Source organism: Sus scrofa, chromosome 5 (assembly GCF_000003025.6).
Source record: "Sus scrofa isolate TJ Tabasco breed Duroc chromosome 5, Sscrofa11.1, whole genome shotgun sequence".
Classification (NCBI taxonomy): Eukaryota; Metazoa; Chordata; class Mammalia; order Artiodactyla; family Suidae; genus Sus; species Sus scrofa.
This window is the reverse complement of record NC_010447.5, coordinates 89667918-89691229: the sequence shown is the minus strand read 5'-3', so window position 1 is coordinate 89691229 and position 23312 is coordinate 89667918. Positions and strand designations below refer to the sequence as shown.

General features: G+C 42.8%; 1 protein-coding gene across 1 annotated transcript in view; it reads right to left on the bottom strand.

Annotated features, from left to right (window-relative positions):
- Positions 1-17924, bottom strand: part of UBE2N (ubiquitin conjugating enzyme E2 N) — a 43040-nt gene extending 25116 nt beyond the window's left edge. Inside the window, 1 exon segment of the mRNA XM_005664262.3 lies at positions 17590-17924. Within this exon segment, the coding sequence (XP_005664319.2) occupies positions 17590-17619 (30 nt within the window). The 5' untranslated portion in view covers positions 17620-17924.

Genomic DNA, 23312 nt, shown 5'->3' with positions numbered 1-23312 from the left:
AAACCTGCATATGCCACAGGTACAGCTGTAAAAAAAAGACTTGATATTGAGCAAAATGGGCACTATTTCTTTTTCTTTTTCTTTTGTCTTTTTAGGGCTGCACCCTCTAGCCTACACCACAGCCACAGCAATGCGGGATCCAAGCCGCGTCTGCAACCTACACCTCATGGCAACGCCAGGTCCTTAACCCACTGCGCAAGGCCAGGGATCAAACCTGCATTCTCATGGACACTAGTCAGGTTCATTAACCACTGAGCCATGATGGGAACTCCTAAATATCTACATTTTTAAATCCACACAGGAGGAGTTCCTGTTTTGGCTCGGTGGGTTAAGAACGCATCATAGTGTCTGTGAGGATGTGGGTTCTACCCCTGGCCTCACTCACTGGCTTAAAGATCCGGCGTTCCCACACAGTGCGGTCCAGGTCACAGGTTCAGTGCAGGTTTGGCATTGCTGGGGCTGTGGTGTAGGCTGGCAGCTGCAGCTCTGATTCAACCCCTAGGCCAGGAACTTCCATGTGCCCCAGGTGCGGCCATAAAAAGAATAAATAAATTAAATTAACTAATTAATTCACACATGAAAGCTTGCTTACTGACAAGGACTGGGTTCGTGGCTCAGAGTCTCTCTGCACACTAACACAGTAAAATCTGCTAGTGCAATCCCTACAAAAAAGGAAAACGACACTGGACTTCCGCAATGCCTTTGTTTACGGCCCTGTTACAACTCCTAGTGTTCTCAATTAAGCACTAAAAAACAAAAGGCTAGTAGGTGTGTGTGGGAACCATGAGGGCAGGATCTACAGGCTTTCAAAGAAGTACATATGGCACCAAACCTTGACCGAAGGAGTGTCAAACATTTTTTCTTTTTTGTCTTTTTTCTTTTTAGGGCCGCACCTGGGGCATATCTAAGCCCCAGACTAAGAGTCCAATCAGAGCTGCAGCTGCCAGCCTACGCCACAGCGACTTGGGATCTGAGCCGCATGTGCAACCTACACCACAGCCTGTGGCAAAGCCGGATCCTTAACCCACTGAGCAAGGCCAGGGATCAAACCCACATCCTCAGAGACTATGCTGCGTTCTTAACCTGCTGAGTCACGACAGGACTATTTATTTTTCTGATGCTTACAAAGAACAAATTAAAGTATCTTTTCAGTAGTTCCCTTCATGGCTCAGCAGTTAAAGAACCCGACTAGGATAACAACTGTGGCTCGAATTCAGTCCCTAGCCCAGGAATTTCCATATGCCAAACGTGGGGAAAGAAAGGAAGAAAGGGAGGGAGGGAGGAAAGAAAGAAAAAATCTTGCAATTTGTGATAACATGGATGAACCTAGAAGATATACTGCTAAGTGGGATAAGCCAGACAGAAAGAAAAATGGACATGATGTCACTTATGCGTGGAATCTTAAAAAAAAAAAAAAAAGTCAAACTGACAGTAATGGAGATTGGAAAGGTAGCATCAGAGTCTGGGGGGAGGAGGGAAGGTATTGATCAAGGGTACAAAATTTCAGTTAGATGATGAATAATTTCTGGAGACCTAATGTACAGCATGCTGACTGTAGTTAATAGTGCATTGTGTGCTTGAAATTTGCTAAGAGATCTATAGATCTCAAGCGTTCTGATCACTGCAATAAAAGCAACAAAGGTGACCACTGGAAGTGACAGTCTGTGGTAATCATTTCACAATGTATACATATGTCAAAGCACCACCCTGTATGTACACTTTAAATATACACAATTTTTATCCATTAAATTTTTTTGGCTGCACCCTCTGCATATGTAAGTTCCCAGGCTAGGAGTCCAATAGGAGCTGCCAGTCTACGCCACAGCCACAGCAACGCGGGATCCAAGCCACGTCTGCAACCTACACCACAGCTCACAGCAACGCCGGATCCTTAACCCACTGAGCAAGGGCAGAGACCAAACCCGCAACCTCATGGTTCCTAGTCGGATTCGTTAACCACTGCGCCACGACGGGAACTCCAATCCCGTTTACTATTACATCCAAAATAAAATACCTAGGAGTAAACCTACCTAAAGAGACAAAAGACCTGGAGTTCCCATTGTGGCTCAGTGGTTAACGAATCCCACTAGGAACCATGAGTTGTGCGTTCGATCCCTGGACTTGCTCAGTAGGTTAAGGATCCACCGTTGCCGTGAGCTGTGGTGTAGGTTGCAGATGTGGCTCGGATCCCGAGTTGCTATGGCTCTGGCATAGGCTGGCGGCTACAGCCCCTATTTGACCCCTAGCCTGGGAACCTCCACATGCCGTGGGAGCGGCCCAAGAAATGGCAAAAAGACAAAAAATTTTAAAAAAAAGAGAGAGAGACAAAAACCCTGTATTCTGAAAACTATAAGACACTGATGAAAGAAATCAAAGAAGACACAAATAGACGGAAAGATACACCATGCTCTTGGACTGGAAGAGTCAATATTATCAAAATGATTATACTACCCAAGGCAATCTACAGATTCAATGCAATCCCTATCAAATTACAAAGGACATTTTTCACAGAACTTGAACAAAATATTTTAAAGTTTGTTTGGAAGCACAAAAGACCCAGAAGAGCCAAAGACATCCTGAAAAAGAAAAATGGAGCTGGAAGAATCAGGCTCCCAGACTTCAGACTATACTACAAAGCAACAGTCATCAAAACCGTATGGTACTGGCACAAAGACAGAAATAGAGATCAGTGGAACAGGACAGAAAGCCCAGAATGAAACCCACACACCTACAGACAACTAATCTATGACAAAGGAGGCAAGAATATACAATGGAGAAAAGACAGCCTGTTCAATAAGTGGTGCTGAGAACACTGGACAGCCACATGGAAAAGAATGAAATGAGAACACTCCCTAACACCATACACAAAATAAACTCCAAATGGATTAAAGACCTAGATATAAGACCAGACACTATCAAACTCTTAGAGGAAAACATAGGCCAAACACTCTCCGACATAAACAACAGCAACATCTTCTCAGATCCACCTCTTAGAGGAATGACAGTAAAAACAAAAATAAGCAAACGGGACCTAATCAAACTTAAAAGTTTCTGCACAGCAAAGGAAAGCCTAAACAAAACAAAAAGACAACCCACAGAATGGGGGAAAATCTTTGCAAATGAATCAACTGACAAGGGATTAATCTCCGAAATGTATAAACGCCTTCTGCAGCTCCATACCAAAAAAACAAACAACTCCATCCAAAAATGGGCAGAAGATCTCAACGGACAGTTCTCCAAAGAAGACACACAGATGGCCAAAAAACACATGAAAAGATGTTCAACATCACTCATTATTCAAGAAATGCAAATCAAAACCACTAGGAGGTACCACCTTACACCAGCCAGAATGGCCATCATCAAAAAGTCTACAAACAATAAGTGCTGGAGAGGGTGTGGAGAAAAAGGAACCCTATGACACTGTTGGGGGGATTGTAAATTGGTACAAACACTGTGGAAAACTAAAATTAGAATTACCATCTGATCCAGCAATCCCACTCCTGGGCATCTATCCAGAGAAAACCATGACTCACAAAGACACATGTACTCCGATGTTCACTGCAGCACAATTTGCAATAGCCAAGACATGGAAACAACCTAAATGTTCATCGACAGAGAAGTGGATCAAGAAGATGTGGTACATACACACAATGGAATATTACTCAGCCATTACAAGGAACGAAATACTGGCATTTTTAGCAACATGGATGCACCTAGAAATTATCATGCTAAATGAAGTCAGTCAGACAATGAGACACCAACATCAAATGTTTTCACTGACATGTGGAATCTGAAAAAAGGACACAATGAACTTCTTTGCAGAACAGTTACTGACTCACAGACTTTGAAAAACTTATGGTTTCCAAAGGAGACAGTTTGGTGGGTGGGGGATGCGCTGGGGTTATGGGATGGAAATCCTATAAAATTGGACTGTGATGATCATGTACAACTATAAATGTAATAAATTCACTGAGTAATTAAAAAAAATAAGTCTGCAAAACATCTAGGTGGAGATAAAAAAGCAATCAGAGAGGCCTGAAAATCAGCACTAGATTTTGGAATCATTGATCAATGTGGACTGAAACCAAGTAAATACAGAAATGTGTTCAGGAGAATATATAATGAGAAAAGGCTCCAGGTCTGAACCCCAAGAGAACATGAACTTTTAACGGCTTTAAACTATTATAGCAGATAGGATACAAGCCTTCATATTAGTTATACTGGAAAGCTGTACAAAAGTTCAGAATACTGCTACCACTCAGCATTTGTGCAATTTTTTGATAACTGCTTAAAGGCCAGTTTAAAAGCCAAAAGGGAAAATCATTCCAGAATTAAATCATCACAGCTTCTTCTCCATCAGTTTTTGGGGTTTAAAACAATTTTTTTTCTTGTATACAGCCATACCTATGACATCTGGAAGTTCCCAGGCTAAAGGCTGAATCAGCTGCATCAGGTTCTTAAGCAGCTGAGCCACAACAGGAACTCCTCTATTCTCTTTTAAACCTCCCACTGTGGCTCAGTGGGTTAAGGATCGATCCAGTGCTGCCACAGGCTGCAGCATAGATTAAAGATGTGGCTCATATCTGGCACTGCTGTGGCTGTGGCATAGGCCTCAGCTGCAGATCCAATTCAATCCCTAGCCTGGGAACTTCCATATGCTGCAGGTGCAGCCCTAAAAAGAAAAAAAGAGTTCCCATTGCAGTGCAGTGGAAACGAATCTGATTAGTACCCATGAGGATGTGGGTTCAAACTCTGGCCTCAGTGGGTCAGGGATCTGGTGTTGCCATGAGCTGTGGAGTAGGTCGAAGACGTGGCTTGGATCCCAAGCTGCTGTGGCTGTGGCTGTGGCCAGCAGCTGTAGCTTCAATGTGACCCCTACCTGGGAACTGCCATGCACAGTGGGTGAGGCTCTAAAAAGCAAAAAAAAAAAAAAAAAAAAAAAAACTAGAAATAGGGAGTTCCCATCGTGGCGCAGTGGTTAACGAATCCGACTAGGAACCATGAGGTTGCGGGTTCGGTCCCTGCCCTTGCTCAGTGGGTTAACGAACCGGCGTTGCCGTGAGCTGTGGTGTAGGTCGCAGACGAGGCTCGGATCCCGCATTGCTGTGGCTCTGGCGTAGACCGGTGGCTACAGCTCCAATTCGACCCCTAGCCTGAAAACCTCCATATGCTGCGGGAGCAGCCCAAGAAATAGCTAAAAAAAAAAGACCAAAAAAAAAAAAAAAAAACAAAAAAACCCCCAAAAAACTAGAAGTAGCAGAAACCCAGGGAAAGTGACTAGGTCAGTGCCACAAAAGTTCTTTTTCTCTTTCTTTTTTTCATTTTTGGCCCCCCTTCAGCATACTGAGTTCCTAGGCCAGTGATCAGATCCAAGCCACAGTCACGACCTAAGCCACAGCTGTGGCAACGCCAGATCCTCAACCCCCTGTGCCAGGCCAGGGAAGGAACCTGCAACCCAGCGCTCCCAAGACATTGATGATTCCATTGTGCCACAGCAGGAATTCCACACAAAGTTTCTTAATCATAAGACAAAAATAAAAGTCAATACTGATCCCTACCCACTATTTACAGAATTGGCCTAAATTTCTCAGTGTCCAGAAATCAAACCTAATCTTTAAAGATAAAAATTTACTGGCTGCTGACAATTAAAAAACAGTAATAATGGCTTACAAGGCTAAAGCATATTTCTCAAATGTTCTAAAGCAATGAGGGTTTCAAATGTGATTAGTTTTATGGTAACCAATGCAGATTTACCTGCTAAAACTTCTGCTCTGCTTCATTCAGCATTGTAATTTCTTAAAAATATTTACTTAGACGTTCCCATCGTGGCTCAGTGGTTAACGAATCCAACTAGGAACCATGAGGTTGCGGGTTTGGTCCCTGCCCTTGCTCAGTGGGTTAAGGATCCGGCGTTGCTGTGAGCTGTGGTGTAGGTTGCAGAGCGGCTCGGACCTCACGTTGCTGTGGCTCTGGCGTAGGCAGGCAGCTACAGCTCCAGTTTGACCCCTAGCCTGGGAACCTCCATATGCCACGGGAGCAGCCCAAGAAATGGCAAAAAAAAAAAAAAGACAAAAAAAAAAAAATATTTACTTAGAGGAGTTCCCATCATGGCTCAGCAGTAACAAACCCAACTAGCATGCATGAGGACGCAGGTTCGATCCCGGCCTGATCCAGTGTTGCCATGAGCTATGTTGTAGGCCAGCAGCTGCAGTTTCAGCTTGACCCCTAGCTTGGGAAATTACATATGCCGTGGGTGTGGCCCTAAAAAGACCCCCAAAAAAGTATTTACTTAGAAAACTTCAGCTAAAAAATGTTACAGGGAATGAAGCACTGATACATACTACAATATGGATGAACCTTGAAAACATGCTAAGCAGAAGAAGCCAGACACAAAAGGTTCTATTATGTGATTCCATTCATATGAAATGTCCAGAATAGGTAAATCCATAGGGACAGATAGTAGCTAAGTGGTTGCCAGGGGCTGAGGTAGTAGAAGTGACTGCTAGAGGCTATAGGGTTTCTTTTTTGGATGAAGAAAATGTTCTGGAATTAGATAGTGGTGACAGTTGCACAATTTTGTAAATACATTAAAAACCAATGAATTATACATATTTAAAGGATGTATTTTATTATATGTGATTCGTATCTCAAAAAATATTTTGGTTTCCTTTTCATATTCCGTAAGATTTTAGCATTTTATCTATGAACTGGAGACTGGAAAAGCAAAAGGAAGTAAAAAGGAAATAACTATCTGAATTACTGGATCATTTTCACATGTAATCTATTTAGCAAATTTATCGGATTTTCCGTAGTGACTACATGTCCCTGAATCTCGCTTCTAAAGGAAAAACCTTTCCAATTGAAAGACTGCATCTGAAGTGTCTGTGGTCCAAGCCAAGAAGTGCTGACTCACGTTACAGTCGGCACTGCTAAATATCTTCCTAGAGCTGGACGCGTCTAACCTGGAAAAACATTCTTCTCCCACTGCCCACCACCCCCCATTCCGCCCTTCTACTTCTCTCTCAAAATTCAGCTAAACTGTCACCTCCTTAAAAACCTCTTTCCTCAAACCAATCTCAAGGGTTTCCCGTCCAAAATGTCAGGTCTTCGGCGTTCCCATCGAGGCCTTTGTTGTCTATATTTGAAAAGGTATGGCTATGTGTGGTATATAGAACTTTAGTTCTACCACATTCCACCCATCTTTGCCTTGAAGCCAAGCACATATAAGGCCACCGGTTCTGTAAGGTACACACTAAAATCATGTGGAGGGCTTCTTTTTTTTTTTGGCTGCACCTAAGGCATGTGGAGCCACAGCAGCAATCCATGGCGCAGCAGTGACCACGCTGGATCCTTAACCTGCTGTGCTATTCTGATGTACACCCATAAGCTAACTACTCAGATGATAAACAAGTGTTCACAGAAAATACCTTCTAGTTCCTATCATGCAATCAGCAGCCGGCCCAACTAAATGGAAAAGATTTTGATAAGAAATAAGCAAGTTGGAGTTCCCGTCATGGCGCAGTGGTTAATGAATCCGACTAGGAACCATGAGGTTGCGGGTTCGATCCCTGCCCTTGCTCAGTGGGTTAACGATCTGGCTTGCCGTGAGCTGTGGTGTAGGTTGCAGACACGGCTTGGATCCCGAGTTGCTGTGGCTCTGGCATAGGCTGGCAGCTACAGCTCCGATTCGACCCCTAGCCTGGGAAATTCCAAATGCCGAGGGAGTGGCCCAAGAAATAGCAAAAAGACAAAAAAAAAAAAAAAAGAAAAGAAAAAAAAAAAGAAATAAGCAAGGTTTGGAGTTTCGGTCGTGGCTCGGTGGTTAACGAATCCGACTAGGAACCATGAGGTTGTGGGTTCGATCCCTAGCCTTGCTCAGAGGGTTAAGGATCCGGCGTCGCTGTGAGCTGTGGTGTGGGTCGCAGATGCGACTCGGATCTGGCATTGCTGTGGCTGTGGTGTAGGCCAGTGGCTATAGCTCCGACTGAACCCCTTAGCCTGGGAACCTCCATATGCTGCGGGTGCGGCCCTAGAAAAGGCAAAAAGACACAAATAAAATAAAATCAAATTAAAATAAAATTGAAATGAAATGAAATGAAATAATAAAATAAAATAAAATAAAAAAGAAATAAGCAAGGTTTGGCCAAGTGTTCAGATCTCTCTCTAATCAAGTGGCTGGAACCTGACTGGAGATTGTAGCCTTAGCTTAACCCTTATCTGAACCACAAAAATAAAGACAGGGAGACAGAGTGGGGATCACTTAATAAGGATAGCTCTTTTATTGCCGAAGGTAAAAAACTTCAAGCTTTACAGCTATAAATCACTGTGCCTCCAACTGTAAAATAAAATGGCTTTTTAAAAAAGCAGTGGAGTTCCTGCTGTGGTGCAGTGAGTTAAGAATCAGATTGTAGCAGCTCATTCTCTGAAGAGGTACGGGTTCAATCCCTGGCCCAGCAGAGTGGGTTAAAGGATCCGTGTGGCCGCAGCTGCAGCTCAGATTCCATCCCTGGCCTGGGAACTTCCATATGCCACGACGCAGCCATAAAACAAACTTTAAAAGAAAAAAAAAAGCCAAGGCAAGAACTACAGTATGTGTAGGTATAGGCGGGACTTTTATTAGAAAAGCATGTTTCCTTACTCTCTCTAAAGGCAAGTGTGGAAATTAAGTAGGCACAAATACCCTTCCTGAGTAGAACACACAAAATTCAATTCATATAACAAGTGTAAGATAATTCTATTTTTAGGCTTACTGAATGAAAAAAATTTTCTTTGAAACTCACATTAGAGTGGTTATGGTCTGATGTGATGACACCTCAAATATATTTTCCTACCTTCTCTTTAGTTCCTTCTCGCTAGAACCCCAAACTTCCCCAAATGCAGGGACCTAGGAGAGGAGAGGAATATGCCACCCCGGAAGAGGCATGCCATCTTAAGGCAAACCGTATTACTAAACAGGGACTCACTTGCTCGAAAACCTCTAATTAAACTACAATGAAACACTCCCCACCACACATACTGGGTTTGTGGAATATGCTGTGCATATTCTCCACCCCCCACCCCTTTTTCTGCTTTCATAACTGCCATTCCATTTGTTGACTTTCCCTCCTTCTCTTCAAATTTAAAAATACTTCCTCAACAAATACCTTTCCTTAGACTAGGATAAATCCCAAATATTTCATTCCTGCTCTCACAACACACCTCACTGTAATTTCTTATTTCACAACTGTGTTTTTCACTAATCAGGATGCCTATCTTGTTCACCTGGCTTAGTGAATTCATACTGTGCATTCAATAAATGTCCATTTAATTGAACTGAAACATGTTTTGTGAATAGATAATAAAAAGACAGACAAATCTCAGTCTGAAGACTGAATTTGGCCTTGGGCTTTTACCAGCTTACTAAAGCCATTTTTGCCCCTGCCCTACAGTAAAAGGTTTTAAAAAAAAAAAAAAAGGCAAAGAGGATGGTAATCCCAATGGTCCTTAAAGGTCACTACAAACACAGTGACTTTCAGACAGGGAAAGACAAATATCATGAAATCGCTAATATGTGGAATCTAAGAAAAGTGACACAAAAGATCTTACAAAACAGAAACAGGCTCAAAGATTTTTAAACGAAATTCACGGCTACCAAAGGGAAGTGTGGAGCAGGAGGATAAATAATGAGGTTGGGATGGACATATAGACACTACCATATATAAAATAGATAGGAAACAAGGACCTACTGTATAATAGAGGGTAATCTGCTCAATATTATGTAAAACCTATATGGGAAATGACTGAAAAAGAATGGATATATGCATTCGTAAAACTGATTTACTTTGCTATACATCTGACTCTAACACAACTTTCTGAATCAACTATACTGCAATAAAATTTATTTAAAAAAAAAACCAAGCACAGTGACTTTACAGTAATAACATTTTCCTTAGTATAAACTATAAAGAAATCCTAGAAAGTTGTAAAGAAATAAAAAGGAACCATACTTTCAAGACACAAAGATAACATTTGTTACATTTCTTTCTAGTATTTTCTTGACCACAATGCCTTCAATCACTAGACTGTAAAGACTTTGAAAATAGTTTTTGTCCAAAACAGACCAAACCTTTGATAGTGACATACTGTTATGGTGTTGAAAACTGAAGGAGTTTGAAAAGCTGAAGAAATAGCTAATCATATTTAAAAAAAAAAAGCAAAATATTTCAACATTAAATTCTAAAACCAATGCCTAAAATACTTTAAATTATAGCCGAATCCCAATTATTCAGAAGCATCTTAGTTACAAGCCAAGTCAGAATAATAAAAATTTCTATGCCTCATTATCCCTAAGGAATTTTAGAATGGCTACATCCAAGACTTTAACAGACAGACAATGCCCTAAATGGTGTTGTATAGCTCTTAAAAAATTAGGTAATGTAATTTTTTCTGTTGACAATAAGGGCTCTTAACCAACTATCCAGTTCTTCCGACCACACATTAATGGTTTCTGTCCCCAGAGATACCAGGGCCACAGATCCCACTCTCCTAGACTCTGGTGGTCCTACATACGATCTCATCTACAAATTAAAGATGATTGCACTTAACATTTTAAAAAATTGGGAAGCATTTTTTAAAGTTACTAAGATTTCAGCTGAAATTAACTGATTCCCCATTATTCATCTCCTACTCTGCATATCCACGTCCATGCCCTCCATATACCACACCTGCAAAGAAAACTGCAACTGTGTAACACCAGTCCAACTCAGCTCTGGTACAGGAAAAAAAAAAAAAAAAAAAAAAAAAAGAACTCTGATTTCTTGATGTAACATTACTACATACACTATGCCTTTCAGATCCACTTTGTTTTTAGAAAATACAATTATATAACTTAGTAATTAGGCACCCACATCAGAACTATGATGACAACAACTGCCAAGTCCACAGCCCCTGCTGGATGCCATCCTCATTTCCTTGGGTCTGCTATTTATTTCTACAGGGCATATGCATCCATAACTCACAGCAACAGATTCAAAAGTACGTTCAGAATCCCTAATTTTCTTCTTATATCCATTTACCCATGGGTAAACAAACCACAAGGTTCAACAGAGGGGAAAAGGATACTGCCTCACAGGCCGGGAATCCTCGTCATCCAACTTCTCTGGCCTACCATCTCCTCATCAGAGAAGGCAAAGAACAGTGCTCTCCACTGCGTATGGCTGTAAGTCATGGAAGAAACTCAGAACTTCCACAAAGCAAATGCATCAAATCTCTGCTATCATTATTGAGCATCCTAGATACTCAGGAATTACCTAACAATGTGACAAAACTCAATTTCTATTGTGTGAGAGTTCATCCATCTATACTGAAGAAAGTGCTTGACAAAGAGGAGCTTAAAAATAACTGACTGCTATTTTTAACTTCCTTTCAATTATACCCACATTCCATAATCAAAATGTTAGCTCGTATATTAAATATCCATATAGCCTAAAAGTTTAATCACTACTAAAAGTAGTTCAGGGATTCTTAGCCTGGAATCCATGGAGACCAAGAGGACTCACAAATAAGCTTATCAAGAACCTAAATCTTCAGAAGCCTGCGCAAAAAAATATAGTTTACTGTCCTAGGAAGAGTCAGAAAATTCTTAAATTGAGATGACCAAAGGAACTAAAAACCACACTGTTTCTACTCAAATTTTTACTATACAAGTTTTATCTGCTGCCTAAAGATATTTTAACTACAATTTATAAAAAGTCCATCTTCACCATGGTGAGTTTTTCATGTCTTTTTTTTTTTTTTCCCCAATGGTAAAAAAACATTATCAGCCAAAGATTTTCAGGGCTTTAAAAAAGGGTCAGTTTTCTTTTCCCAGGCTAGGGGTCTAATCGGAGCTGTAGCCGCAGACCTACACCACAGCCACAGCAATGCGGGATCTGAGCCACGTCTGCAACCTACACCACAGCTCATGTGGCAGCGCAGGATCCTTAACCCACTGAGCAGGGCCAGGGATCGAACTTGAAACCTCGTGGTTCCTAGTCAGATTTGTTAACCACTGAGCCACGACAGGAACTCCAGGGTCAGCTTTCTGATTTGGTTTTCTTACTACAAACTACCTTATGTACTAGAATATATATCAAGTGAATGACTTTTAAATAGGGACAGGAAAAAATCTGTATATGTAAAAATCAAAATTATTAAAATAAAAAAAAAAACTCAAGTCACAATACAAAGTCAGATCATATTAAGTTTTTAAGAATTAGAATGCCATCCTGGAGTTCCCGTCGTGGCTCAGTAGTTAATGAATCTGACTAGGAACCATGAGGTTTCGGGTTCGATCCCTGGCCTTGCTCAGTGGGTTAAGGATCCGGTGTTGCCGTGAGCTGTGGTGTAGGTTGCAGACTCGGCTCAGATTCCGCATTGCTATGGCTCTGGTGTAGGCCGGTGGCTACAGCTCCAATTGGACCCCTAGCCTGGGAACCTCCACATGCCACAGGAGCGGTCCAAGAAATGGCAAAAAGACAAAAAAAAAGAAAAAAAAATTAGAATGCCATCCTGTCAATGTAACATGTAAAGGTGAAATAAAGTTGTTTTTGATGGGGCCTCAACTACAGATCTCATTTATTTGTTCCCCAAATAACTGTGGTTCTTACTGACAGATAAAGGAAGACCCCTTATGTTAGGTACCTTTCAACCTATGTGACTTTAAGCTTTAATCCCTCTGTCACTTTTAGAGTCTAAAATAGGTCTGGCCAAGGAAAAATGAGAGGAAAAAAAGAAAATCCTATAATTCTAACTAAACACATAACCGCCAAGATTCGGTATAATTCATACATGTGCAAAGTATCACTAGATGTAAGACTATGCATTATAGCTTTGGCTGTATAGCAAAATACGGGGAACAATCTAAAATATATCAATAAGCAGATAGTTAAATTAAGGTCTAACCACAAGGTTCCACAAAGCAGCCCTTTAAAAAATAAAAAATCAGTCACTTCAAGATATATCTGGAAGCAAAGGAGGGGAAACAAGGTAACAGTATTTACTTGGGAGGAAGGGAATAGGCCTATATATAAGCCCTACGTCTTTGTAGTCTTTCAAGAAGAATATACAATAAAAGTAGTGGTTGTGGAGTTGCCACTGTGGCTCAGCAGGTTAAGAACATGACTAGTACCCATGAGGACATGGGTTCAATCCTTGGCCCTGCTCAGTAGGTTAAGGATCCAGCATTGCAGCAAGCTACAGTGGAGGTCAAAGATATGGCTCAGATCTCTGGTGTTGCTGTGGCTGTGGCATAGGCAGGCAGCTACAGTTCCAATTCCACCCTTATCCTGGGAACATCCATATGCCTCGGTGTGTCCCTAAAAAAAGACAAGAAAAAAAGTTGTGGTTGTTCTGGGAGAGGAACTAGAATGCGAGAGGAGAGTCTTATTTTTCCTCTATGTACCCTTCAGAACCTTTCAAAGGTGTTCTATGTATCTCCTAGTCAACAAAATAAAAGACTAATTTTTAAAAATAAATTTATGAGTAGGATTAGAAACATTTAGCTCAGACATAGATTCAATAGAATCTACTAAGCAGTAACAATGTCCTATCATATAGAATAACTCTCCTAAAAATTTCTTCCAAAGAAATTGAAACTTATTCATTCATGCAATCAGTTATATTTCAGTATCTAGGCATTAAATTTGTAGATTACATGTTTGAAACTTTGGAGCAATGACAAAATCATCAAAGAATCCCTGCTTTCATGGAGCTTTAGTGGGAGTAGTGACAACCAGTTAAGTTATATAACTTTGAGTAGTGACAACTATTATACAGAAGGGAGGGAAATACAGGAATAAAGAGCCTCTAAGGGGGAGGGAGGAGGACTGTGTTTTAGGACAGTTAAGATAAACCTCTCTGGGGATATGATATGTAAGCCAAGAACTAAATAATATGACAGAGCAAGCAATGCAATAAACAGAGGAAAACCCTGTACCTAGAACATGTGCAGCCTTTTATTGTTCAGGGTTCAGCAAAGCAACAGGGTGGCTGCAAGGGAGGGACCCAGGGAGAGAAGTGCAGGAGATGATCTCAGAGGCAGGCAGACCCCAGATGCATGGAGGGCTGGCAAAATTTTATTTTAAGTGTGATGAAGAACCTTTGTGGAGTTCTGAACAGGTGAGTGACAAGATCTATTATTTTCAAAAATAACACTAGCTGATGTTTATAAGGAGGCCAATATGGCAGGCAGACAACAAATGATGGAACTGAACAGTCATTTCAGGTAGGGAAATGTGTCTGAGTCAGGATATAATTTGAAAAATATAAAGAATTTGCTACTGGATTGGCAATGGGAATCCAAGTGGGACAGAAACTAGGTAAATGGTAATTCAAAAAATCAGTTTATGAGGTTTCTGCTGTGGCGCAGCAGAAATGAATCCAACTAGAAACCATGAGGTTGTGGGTTCGATCCCTGGCCTCGATCAGTAGGTTAAGGATCTGGTGTTGCCATGAGCTACAGTATAGGTTGCAGACACGACTCTGATTTGGCATTGCTGTGGCTGTGGTGTAGGCCGGCAGCTGTAGCTCTGATTAGACCCCTAGCCTGGGAACCTCCATATATGCCATGGCTGAAGCCCTAGAAGGATGAAAAAAAAAATCCTATATGTGTACAGTCACGATTGTTTTATATTTATTATGTCATTTCATGACAATAAGAGGCAGAAGAAGGTCACACTGGGTCAAGATCCAAGTTCTGCCTCTTGCCAGCTTTAAGGCCCTGAGAAAGTCCCTTGAATGGAGTTCTAGACTATAAAACATACTTTCTACTTTACCAGGTGTCTGCAGGTACCAAAAGGTTGAAGAATTTTGCAAATGTAAATAATGCCCATTTTGAGGTGAAGGCACCTCACTGTCCGATGCAGATGGTATGTTCCCATCATTCAGGACAGCAGTGTGGTATACCCACTTACCACCACCACCATATTCCACCTAAAACCTTTACTGTGGTTGACAAATGGTTTTTTAAAAATTCTGATATAAAAAAATATAAACTTATAGAGTTCCTGTTGTGGCACAGCAGAAACGAATCTGACTAGGAACCATGAGGTTGCTCAGTGGGTTAAGGATCCAGGTTGCAGACACGGCGCAGATGTGATGCTCTGTGGCATAGGCTGGCAGCTGTAACTCCAACTGGACCCCTAGCCTAGGCACCTCCACATGCCGCGGGTGCAGCCCTAAAAAGCAACAAACAAAAAATCAATAAATGTCAATATAAATATACATACACACACATTTTTGTTGATTATGGAGACGTCTACATAATATATGCATATGCTCTAGAAAAAAAAACACTATCACCTTTAAATCCTTCCTAGGGATTGGAGAAAACAGTTATTTTCCCTATAAATGGCATTAAAGTAAAACCACCTAATCAAAGCACCTATCTTCCTTTCTTTTTCTTTTTTGTCTTTTTGGGGCTGCACCTGAGGCATATGGAAGTTCCCAAGCTAGGGGTCAAATAGGAGCTGTAGCTGAAGGCCTAAGCCAAAGCCACAGCAACTCGGGATCCGAGCCACATGTGCAAACTGCACAACAGTTCACCACAAGGCGGAATCTTTTAACCCACTGGGCAGGCCAGGGATCGAACCAGAATCCTCATGGATACTAGTCGGGTTCATTACCACAGAGCCACACCAGAACTCCAAGGCATCTTTCATTAGAGAGATACTATCAAGATGACTGTAAAATTAAGATTATATATGAATTATCATTGTCTTGGTTTAAACAGTAAAACATAAAAGTCCACTGTAAACTAAATCACTGTGCGCCAAATGAACTGAATGATGAGGTCTTCAATTTACTGCTTTATACATAACTGTAAGTTTATACACAAGGTCACACAGAATTTAGTTTTCCATCCAAGGTTTTCAAATAATTGTAGACTATCTCCAGCATTAAGCAAAAATGGAAAAGTATACATAAAGCCTTTAGTTCACTGCACACTTAGGGGAATTACCTTGAATGTTAATGTGTACTGTGTACTTAGTTGATGACCTAAAGAACAGTAAGTAAAAATCCAAGGATATTTGGTACACAGCTCCATCCTCCACCCCTCATTTTCCGCGGGGGCCTCCATAAACAGGATCACTGGGGCCATGCGATTGCATTACAACTGAAACCACATTGTAAGGACCCTCCAATACACACACCCATTAAACTGTCTTGGACAGAGTCTAATACAAACCTTTTAATACAACAAATGAAGGTTTTATACAACACTGCACATCGTTAGACTCCAGCACACAATGACTGTTCTACTTCTGTAATCTGTGAGACTTTCTACCTTACAAAACACGTCTTATCAAGCAATTTTGCGTCAGAGACACCCGCTTCTCAAATATAACTCACTGCAACTGCACGAAGCACTACACATCCTTCAACAGGTCAATCACTTAGCATGCATCTCCCCCCTAAACGTCAAGGATAAACTAGATTAAATACACGCTTACCAGGTTATGGCAAGCAAAATGATGCTGCAATTTAGGAACTTTAACTCGCATATTAAGCAATACAGAAGTTCAACTAATTTCCTTCACTAACACTAACCGAAAATCTCAAGGTGTTTTGTTTTTTGTTGTTTTTTTTTTTTGGCTTTGTGGATTGCAAGTAACATTTCGCATCTGAGGACTTGATGAAAAAGAATTTGTTAAACAATTTACAAAAGCAAGATATCGAATTTCTCATGGTTCCACTCGTACTTGTCAAAGTATATATTCAGGAACAGCCGAAGAACGGTTTAATAAAGCGTACAAAATCGAGAGGTAAAAAATTTCAAGAGGGCCCCCATACCTGTGCCGCAATCCACCCCCCAACCCCGGCCTGCTCTTGTGTTAAACTATTTCCTCTGAAAAGAAAACGCTCCGAAAGAGTTTGCCAACCAGAGTAAAATCACTTCGCGGAGATAACGAACGGAAATGCATTTAAAGAAGAGAAGCTCGCGGAAGCGAAGGCGGCAGGGCGCGGATCCCCCAGGTCCCCTGACCCCGGCGGCCGGGGGCGAGCATGTGCCGGCGGCCGCAGGACGCGCGGCCCTCCCGGAGCCGCCTCCCGGGGAACAGGGCCCCGCCCGGCCTCACCCTCCCGGTTCATTCATTCTGAACCTGGGGCTGCCGCACCCCGCCCTCCCGCCCGGGCCGAGACGGGGATACGAGGCCGAGTCCAGCCACAACCCCCACCCAGAGTCGCCCCGCCGCGATTCCCGCGCGCCCGCGGTCTTCGCTCTCGGGTGGTCTGAGAGATCGCGGAGGCCCGCGGCGGCGCGAGCCCAGAACACCGCAACCCCGCGGCCCCACCCTCCGCCAGGGCGCAGGCCAGGCCTGCCCCGCTCGGCCGACGGCCGCCTAGCAGCCCCCGATCCCCGCCGCCGGAGTGCCCCACTGCGGCCGGAAGTCTCCCCGGCGCCCCCTCCCCAGCGCCCGACTTCCCTCGCCGCTGCGGCCGGACCCTCTCCGCTCTGCCTCGGGCCTTCCAGCGCGGACTGCAGGCCAGAGGGAGCGAGGGGCGATGCTGTCCTGTCCGCTGAGCGCACAAGAGCAAAGCAGGCAGCCGGAGGCCAGCCCGGGCGGTTACCTTGATAATCCTGCGGGGCAGCCCGGCCATCTTGTCAAATCCCGAGTACGGCCTCTGGTCTTGTCTCCGGCTCCGCTCGCCTCACGCACGAGTGGAAGTCCCGGGCTCCACTTCCGGGGGACGTTGCCGCGCCCGCCGCCGCCGCCGCCGCCGAGGCCCCTCGGGAAATGTAGTCCCTGCTCGGGCGCGGGCGCGGGCGGGCTTCCCTCGGCTCCGGCCCCCTCCCCCGCGTTCCCCGCCCCAGCCCCGGCCTGGGGGTGGCGGAAGTGACGCGCCGCGTAGGGGCAGGGACGTGGGGGAGGCGGCGCGGGCGGTGCGGAGCTCTGGCGCTCGTGGCCGATGCTGCCGCGTGCGACTGGGACTGGGTGGCCGGCGCCCAGCAGGCCTCTTATCCGCGGCCACGCCCGCACCAGTGGGCGACGTAACAGAGGCTCTGCGCAGACGTAGCCCATTCATCCATTCATTCGTTCGTTCATTCAACGTTACTGCGCAGTCGGGGCTGCTGCTGCCAAGAATCAGAGGTCAAGTTGATCCGCGGGTTCCTTCCTCAAAGAGAGAAGACCGAAATTCGGCTGCAAATTTCCCAACTGTGGGTCTCAATAGTTAACCAGAAAAACACAGTCAGAATTCTGTTGTTTAACTTTTGCATAAATCGAGGCTCTCTGGCACATTCCTCAGACCTGGGAAAGCTAAAAGAAAGGGGCTCGGAGAAGGTTGAGGGCAGGGCATAAGAATGGATTCTGAACGCCAGGACCTCATGGTTGAGTTGCAGTGTGGCTAGGTAGAGGAATGACCAAGAAGAGGATTAGAGAACCTAGTGTAATCCCTAAAAGAGGGATTACCTTTAGAGCGCAGGGGCGGGGGGGACCAAAGGAGGATTAGAGTGAGGGTGCCCCAAAATGGGAATATTGGGAAAGCATTTCATAGCATCCTAATGATTGATTGGTTGTTTTGCGATGGGCTTTGGAGGGTATTATTTTACTCTATCGTCATAGCAACCTCAAGGTTTTTCCTCCACTTTACAAATGGAGACGGTCACTTTTTCCAAGGTTGTGCGGGAAGTGAGCTGTTTTCTTTCCAGGCAGATCTGCCAAAACATGCACCCATTAACTACTTAGCCACGACGTTTCCTAGCACAGGAGTACAGACAGTAGATAGTGGTGAATAAAGGTGTGCCAGGTGCTATGTTAATGGATGAGAATACAGAGAGGCCGACCCTCCTTCCAGGAACTCAGAGTCCAGCAGAGAAGAGAGGAAAGTTAACAGGAATTACAATCCAATGTGTTAAGGGCCATAATAGAGGTTCCTCCAAGGTGCTATTTGAACACTCAGGCATTAATTGCTTAAGAATTCAGAGAAGGCTTCTCGAAGAAGTGGCATCCTAAAGGATGAGTAAGAATCTAACTGACCTGGTAGGGAAGAGCATGCCAGGCCTAGAAAAAAGCCTGTGAAATGGCATTGAGCTATAACGGGGAAAAAAAAAAATGCATTAAAGAAATGGGGGAATTCCCATCGTGGCTCAGTGGTTAATGAATCAGACTAGGAACCATGAGGTTGTGGGTTTGATCCCTGGCCTCACTCAGTGGGTTGAGGATCCAGCATTGCCATGAGCTGTGGTGTAGCTCTCAGACATGGCTTGGATCCCATGTTGCTGTGGCTGTGGTGTAGGCTGGTAGCTACAGCTCTGATTAGCCCCCTAGCCTGGGAATTTCCATGTGCTGTGAGTGCGGCTGTAGAAAAGACAAAAAGACAAAAAAAAATGAGGAATATGAATGCAAGAAACCTTAAAAAATTTGATAAGAGAAAACACTATCATTAGCACAATGCTAAATAATTTCACGGATTACTTCATTTAATGATACAGTATATAAGGTAGGATCTCTCTCTTTTTTTTTTTTTTTTCTTTTTAGGGCCGCATATGGAAGTTCCCAGGCTAGGGGTCCCATCGGAGCTAGAGCAGCCAGCCTGCACCACAGCAGAGCAGGAAGTGAGCCATGCCTGTGACCTACACCACAGCTCACAGCAAAGCCAGATAGCCGAGCCACTTGGCGAGACCAGGAGTGGAACCCACATCCTCATGGATACTAGTCAGGTTCATTTATGCTGCACCACAGCAGGAACTCCTAGGCTCTCTTATTAGCATTGCTTTTTAGATGAGACGCCAAGCTTCAGAGGCGATAATGATAACTTCAAATAACCAGAAGTCTAAAATGAGTAGTATTGTAATTAGAAAAATCTGGGAAAGTATATGACATTGGACAAGGATACTTTCAGAATATTTCACAGAGGCCCCAGAACTTACCCTGATAGGAAGAAAAGGCAGAGTGAATATGAGGTTAGAAGGGTATTAATCCAGTAATCTAATGCATATCAGTTCAGCTCCAACTTAGTGCTTAAAAGAACAATAATCATTTATTTAGCTCTTGAATCTGCAATTTGGACATGGCTTCGCAGGGAAGGCACATCTCAGCTCCATGCTGTGTCAGCCTGCACAGCTTGATTGGGACAGAACCACTTCCAAGACGGCTCACATAGCTGGCAAGTTGATATGGGCTGTTTGTTCCTCTCCAAATGAGACTTTCCCTGGGGCAGCTTGGGCTTCCTCACTGCATGGTGGCTGGGCTCCAAGAATGAGTGTTCCAGCAGGCAAAAGTAGAAGCCAAATCACCTTTTTGGACTCAGCCTCGAAGTCATATAGCATCACTCCTGCCATAATCCATTGGTTGACTGGTCACAAAAGGCCACCCAGTTGGAAAGGTAGGAGACATGAACTCCCTTTCTTGGAAGAAGAATGGCAAGATTCTAGAAACTATCATAGGATGTACGATAGAAGATACGGTTATGACCCACTTTGGAAAACACAAACTGCCACAGGTATGACATTTGTCATTCTTAGAGGCACCTGCCTTAGAATCATGCTTAGAGGCACTTGCCTTAGAATCACCTGCAATGCCGGTTAAAATAAGCATTCCTGGAGCCCTTTCCTAGAGATTCTAAATTTCTAGGTCAGAGCTGATGCCTGCAACTCGTGGGAAAACATCATGGATAATTTTGATAGGTCCTAAAATTTGAGAACGCAAGATTTGGAGTAAACAAAAAAAATGTTGCCATGTGTCTTCTTTTGGCTATTCTCTATCTGAATGGATAGTAAGTATCATGCAGATTAAGAGTAAGGGCCCTTACCATTAATAAGGCCACAAATAACAAAGGCTGGAGAGGATGTGGAGAAAAGGGAACCCCCTACACCGTTGGTGGGAACGTAAATTGGTACAACCACTATAGAAAACAGTATAGAGGTACCTTAGAAAACTATACATAGAACTACCATATGACCCAGCAATTTCACTCTTGGGCATATATCCGGACAACACTCTCCTTGAAAAAGACACATGCACCTGTATGTTCATTGCAGCATTATTTACAATACCCAAGACATGGAAACAACCTAAATGTCCATGAACAGACTATTGGACTAAGAAGATGTGGTATATATACACAGTGGAATACTACTCAGCCACAAAAAAGAACAAAATAATGCCATTTGCAGCAACACAGATGGAACTAGAGGCTCTCATACTAAGTGAAGTAAGTCAGAAAGAGATGGACAAATACCATATGATTTCACTCATATCTGGATTCTAACATATGGCACAAATGAAATTTTCCATGGAAAAGAAAATCATTGACATGGAGAACAGACTTGTGGTTGCCAAGAGGAGTGGGAGGGACTGGGAATTTGGGGTTAATAGATTCAAACTACTGCCTTTGGAATGGATTAGCAATAGGATCCTGCTGCACAGCACTGGGAACTATGTCTGGTCATTTGTGATGGAGCCTGATAATGTGAGAAAAAAGAATGTATACATAGTAAAAAAAAAAAAAAAAAAAAAGATAAGGGCCCTGAAGCTTCACCTAGATTTGAAACCTTAAATTTGCTTAACTTATCTTTTATTTTCTTCACCTGTAAAGTATACTTCATGTGATTGTTGTGAAGTTTCAGTGATATATATCAACTACTTAGAAACTACCTAGCACTTAGCAAGGGCTATTGTTTTTTTTTTTTTTTTTTTTTTTTTGTCTTTTTAGGGTTGCGCCCGAGGCACATGGAGGTTCCCAGGCTAGCAGCCGAATCAGAGCTATAGCTGCCAGTCTACACCACAGCAACGCCAGATCCTTAACCCACTCAGTGAGGCCAGGGATCAAATCTATGTCCTCATGGATGCTAGTCAGATTCGTTTCTGCTGAGCCATGACAGGAACTCCTTATTTTTGTAATCTTGATGAGAACCAGATACAGTTTTCTTTAGGAAACCAGATTTTTTAAAACTTGACAATATAACCTTGTTAGGCAGAGACTGGTTTGATGGCATGAAATTCTCTTAAATATGTAAATTATATAAATATATTTTTTTCAGATCTCATCTGTTGTTTTTCCCATTCTATCTCCCTTGAGAACAGCTCACACTGTACTCATCTGAAAAATAAAATCCAAACTTCTGATTCATGTAAGTCCTGTAGAACAGGATATATTCTAGAAGGACAGGTTGCCACAGGGCTGAGATGAAGTGCTTATTCTCAGGTTAGAAAGCTGGTGAAGCATCCTACTTACTGTATCTGTAAAATATAGATAAAATAAGGATAGTTTCAAAATTAATTGAATCAATTCCTTCAGGGCAGGGGTTTAACAGCTGGAGAACAGGAGGTAAAAGAGACTTTTTTTTTTTTACTCTATACCCTGTACCTTTTGGATTTTGAGCTGTAAGGATGTGTTACCTATTGAAAACATAAAATTATCCAGTTCACTAATTTTAGAAGTCCAATCTAAGAGATATTCAAAGCTCTTTACATGCTGATCAAGAATGATCTCATACACTCAACTCAAAAGATGCTGATGGGGTACTGAATGAGTAAGAGTGACCAGAGAGCTTCACTAAAGCTAAACAGTGCTAGGCAGAACTCTTAGCTAATCAATCCTTTTTTGGGAGGAGGGGAGGCTCATTCTTGTCCATGTTTTTTCCAGGCTCTGTGCCTTTCGGGACTCAAACTCCAAGTGCCTTTGCATCATGATACAGGAAAGAAGGCAAAAAAAAAGCTGTGTTGGAGAAATTAGAGGACTCCTGTTCTATGCAAATCTTGCTCTTCAGAATACTATTTTAAAGTGCCTCCTGTTCCTTCCCCACCCACAGATTTCAGGTTTGTTACTTTCTCATAGCAGATGCATGAGTACCGCTAACCCTGCAAGGAATATCCTGGGACATATATACCTGAGTTCGTCAGAATCATGGATCTCTTCTATCTTGCTCAGCACTGTATCTCTGGTGCCTCGCTCAAGGCCTGCAATATGAGAGCTCTCCAAAAGTACCAGTTAAAGGAATGAATCAATGAGCTCAGGTTGAAAATAAACACCTGTTTGAGAATGGCTGCCATAAATTCATGATCCCTAAGTGAATGCTTACAGAAAACACAGGATGTTTATTTATGTTCATCCCTAAACTTTTCAACCTGACTTCCTGGAGAACAACGGGGCTTTTTTCATAAACTGTCTCATGCTTTTCAGAGACACAATAGAGTAGATCTGTTTGGGAAATCATAGCTCAATCACCTGTAATAGAGGTCCTGTTTCAATGATGACCAATAGTCTTCAGGCAGAAGTATTTGTTTGCAAGTACCCTTATTTTTTCTTGTAGCAGAGGAAAACTGTTTCGTGGGTGATTAAGAAAAGTA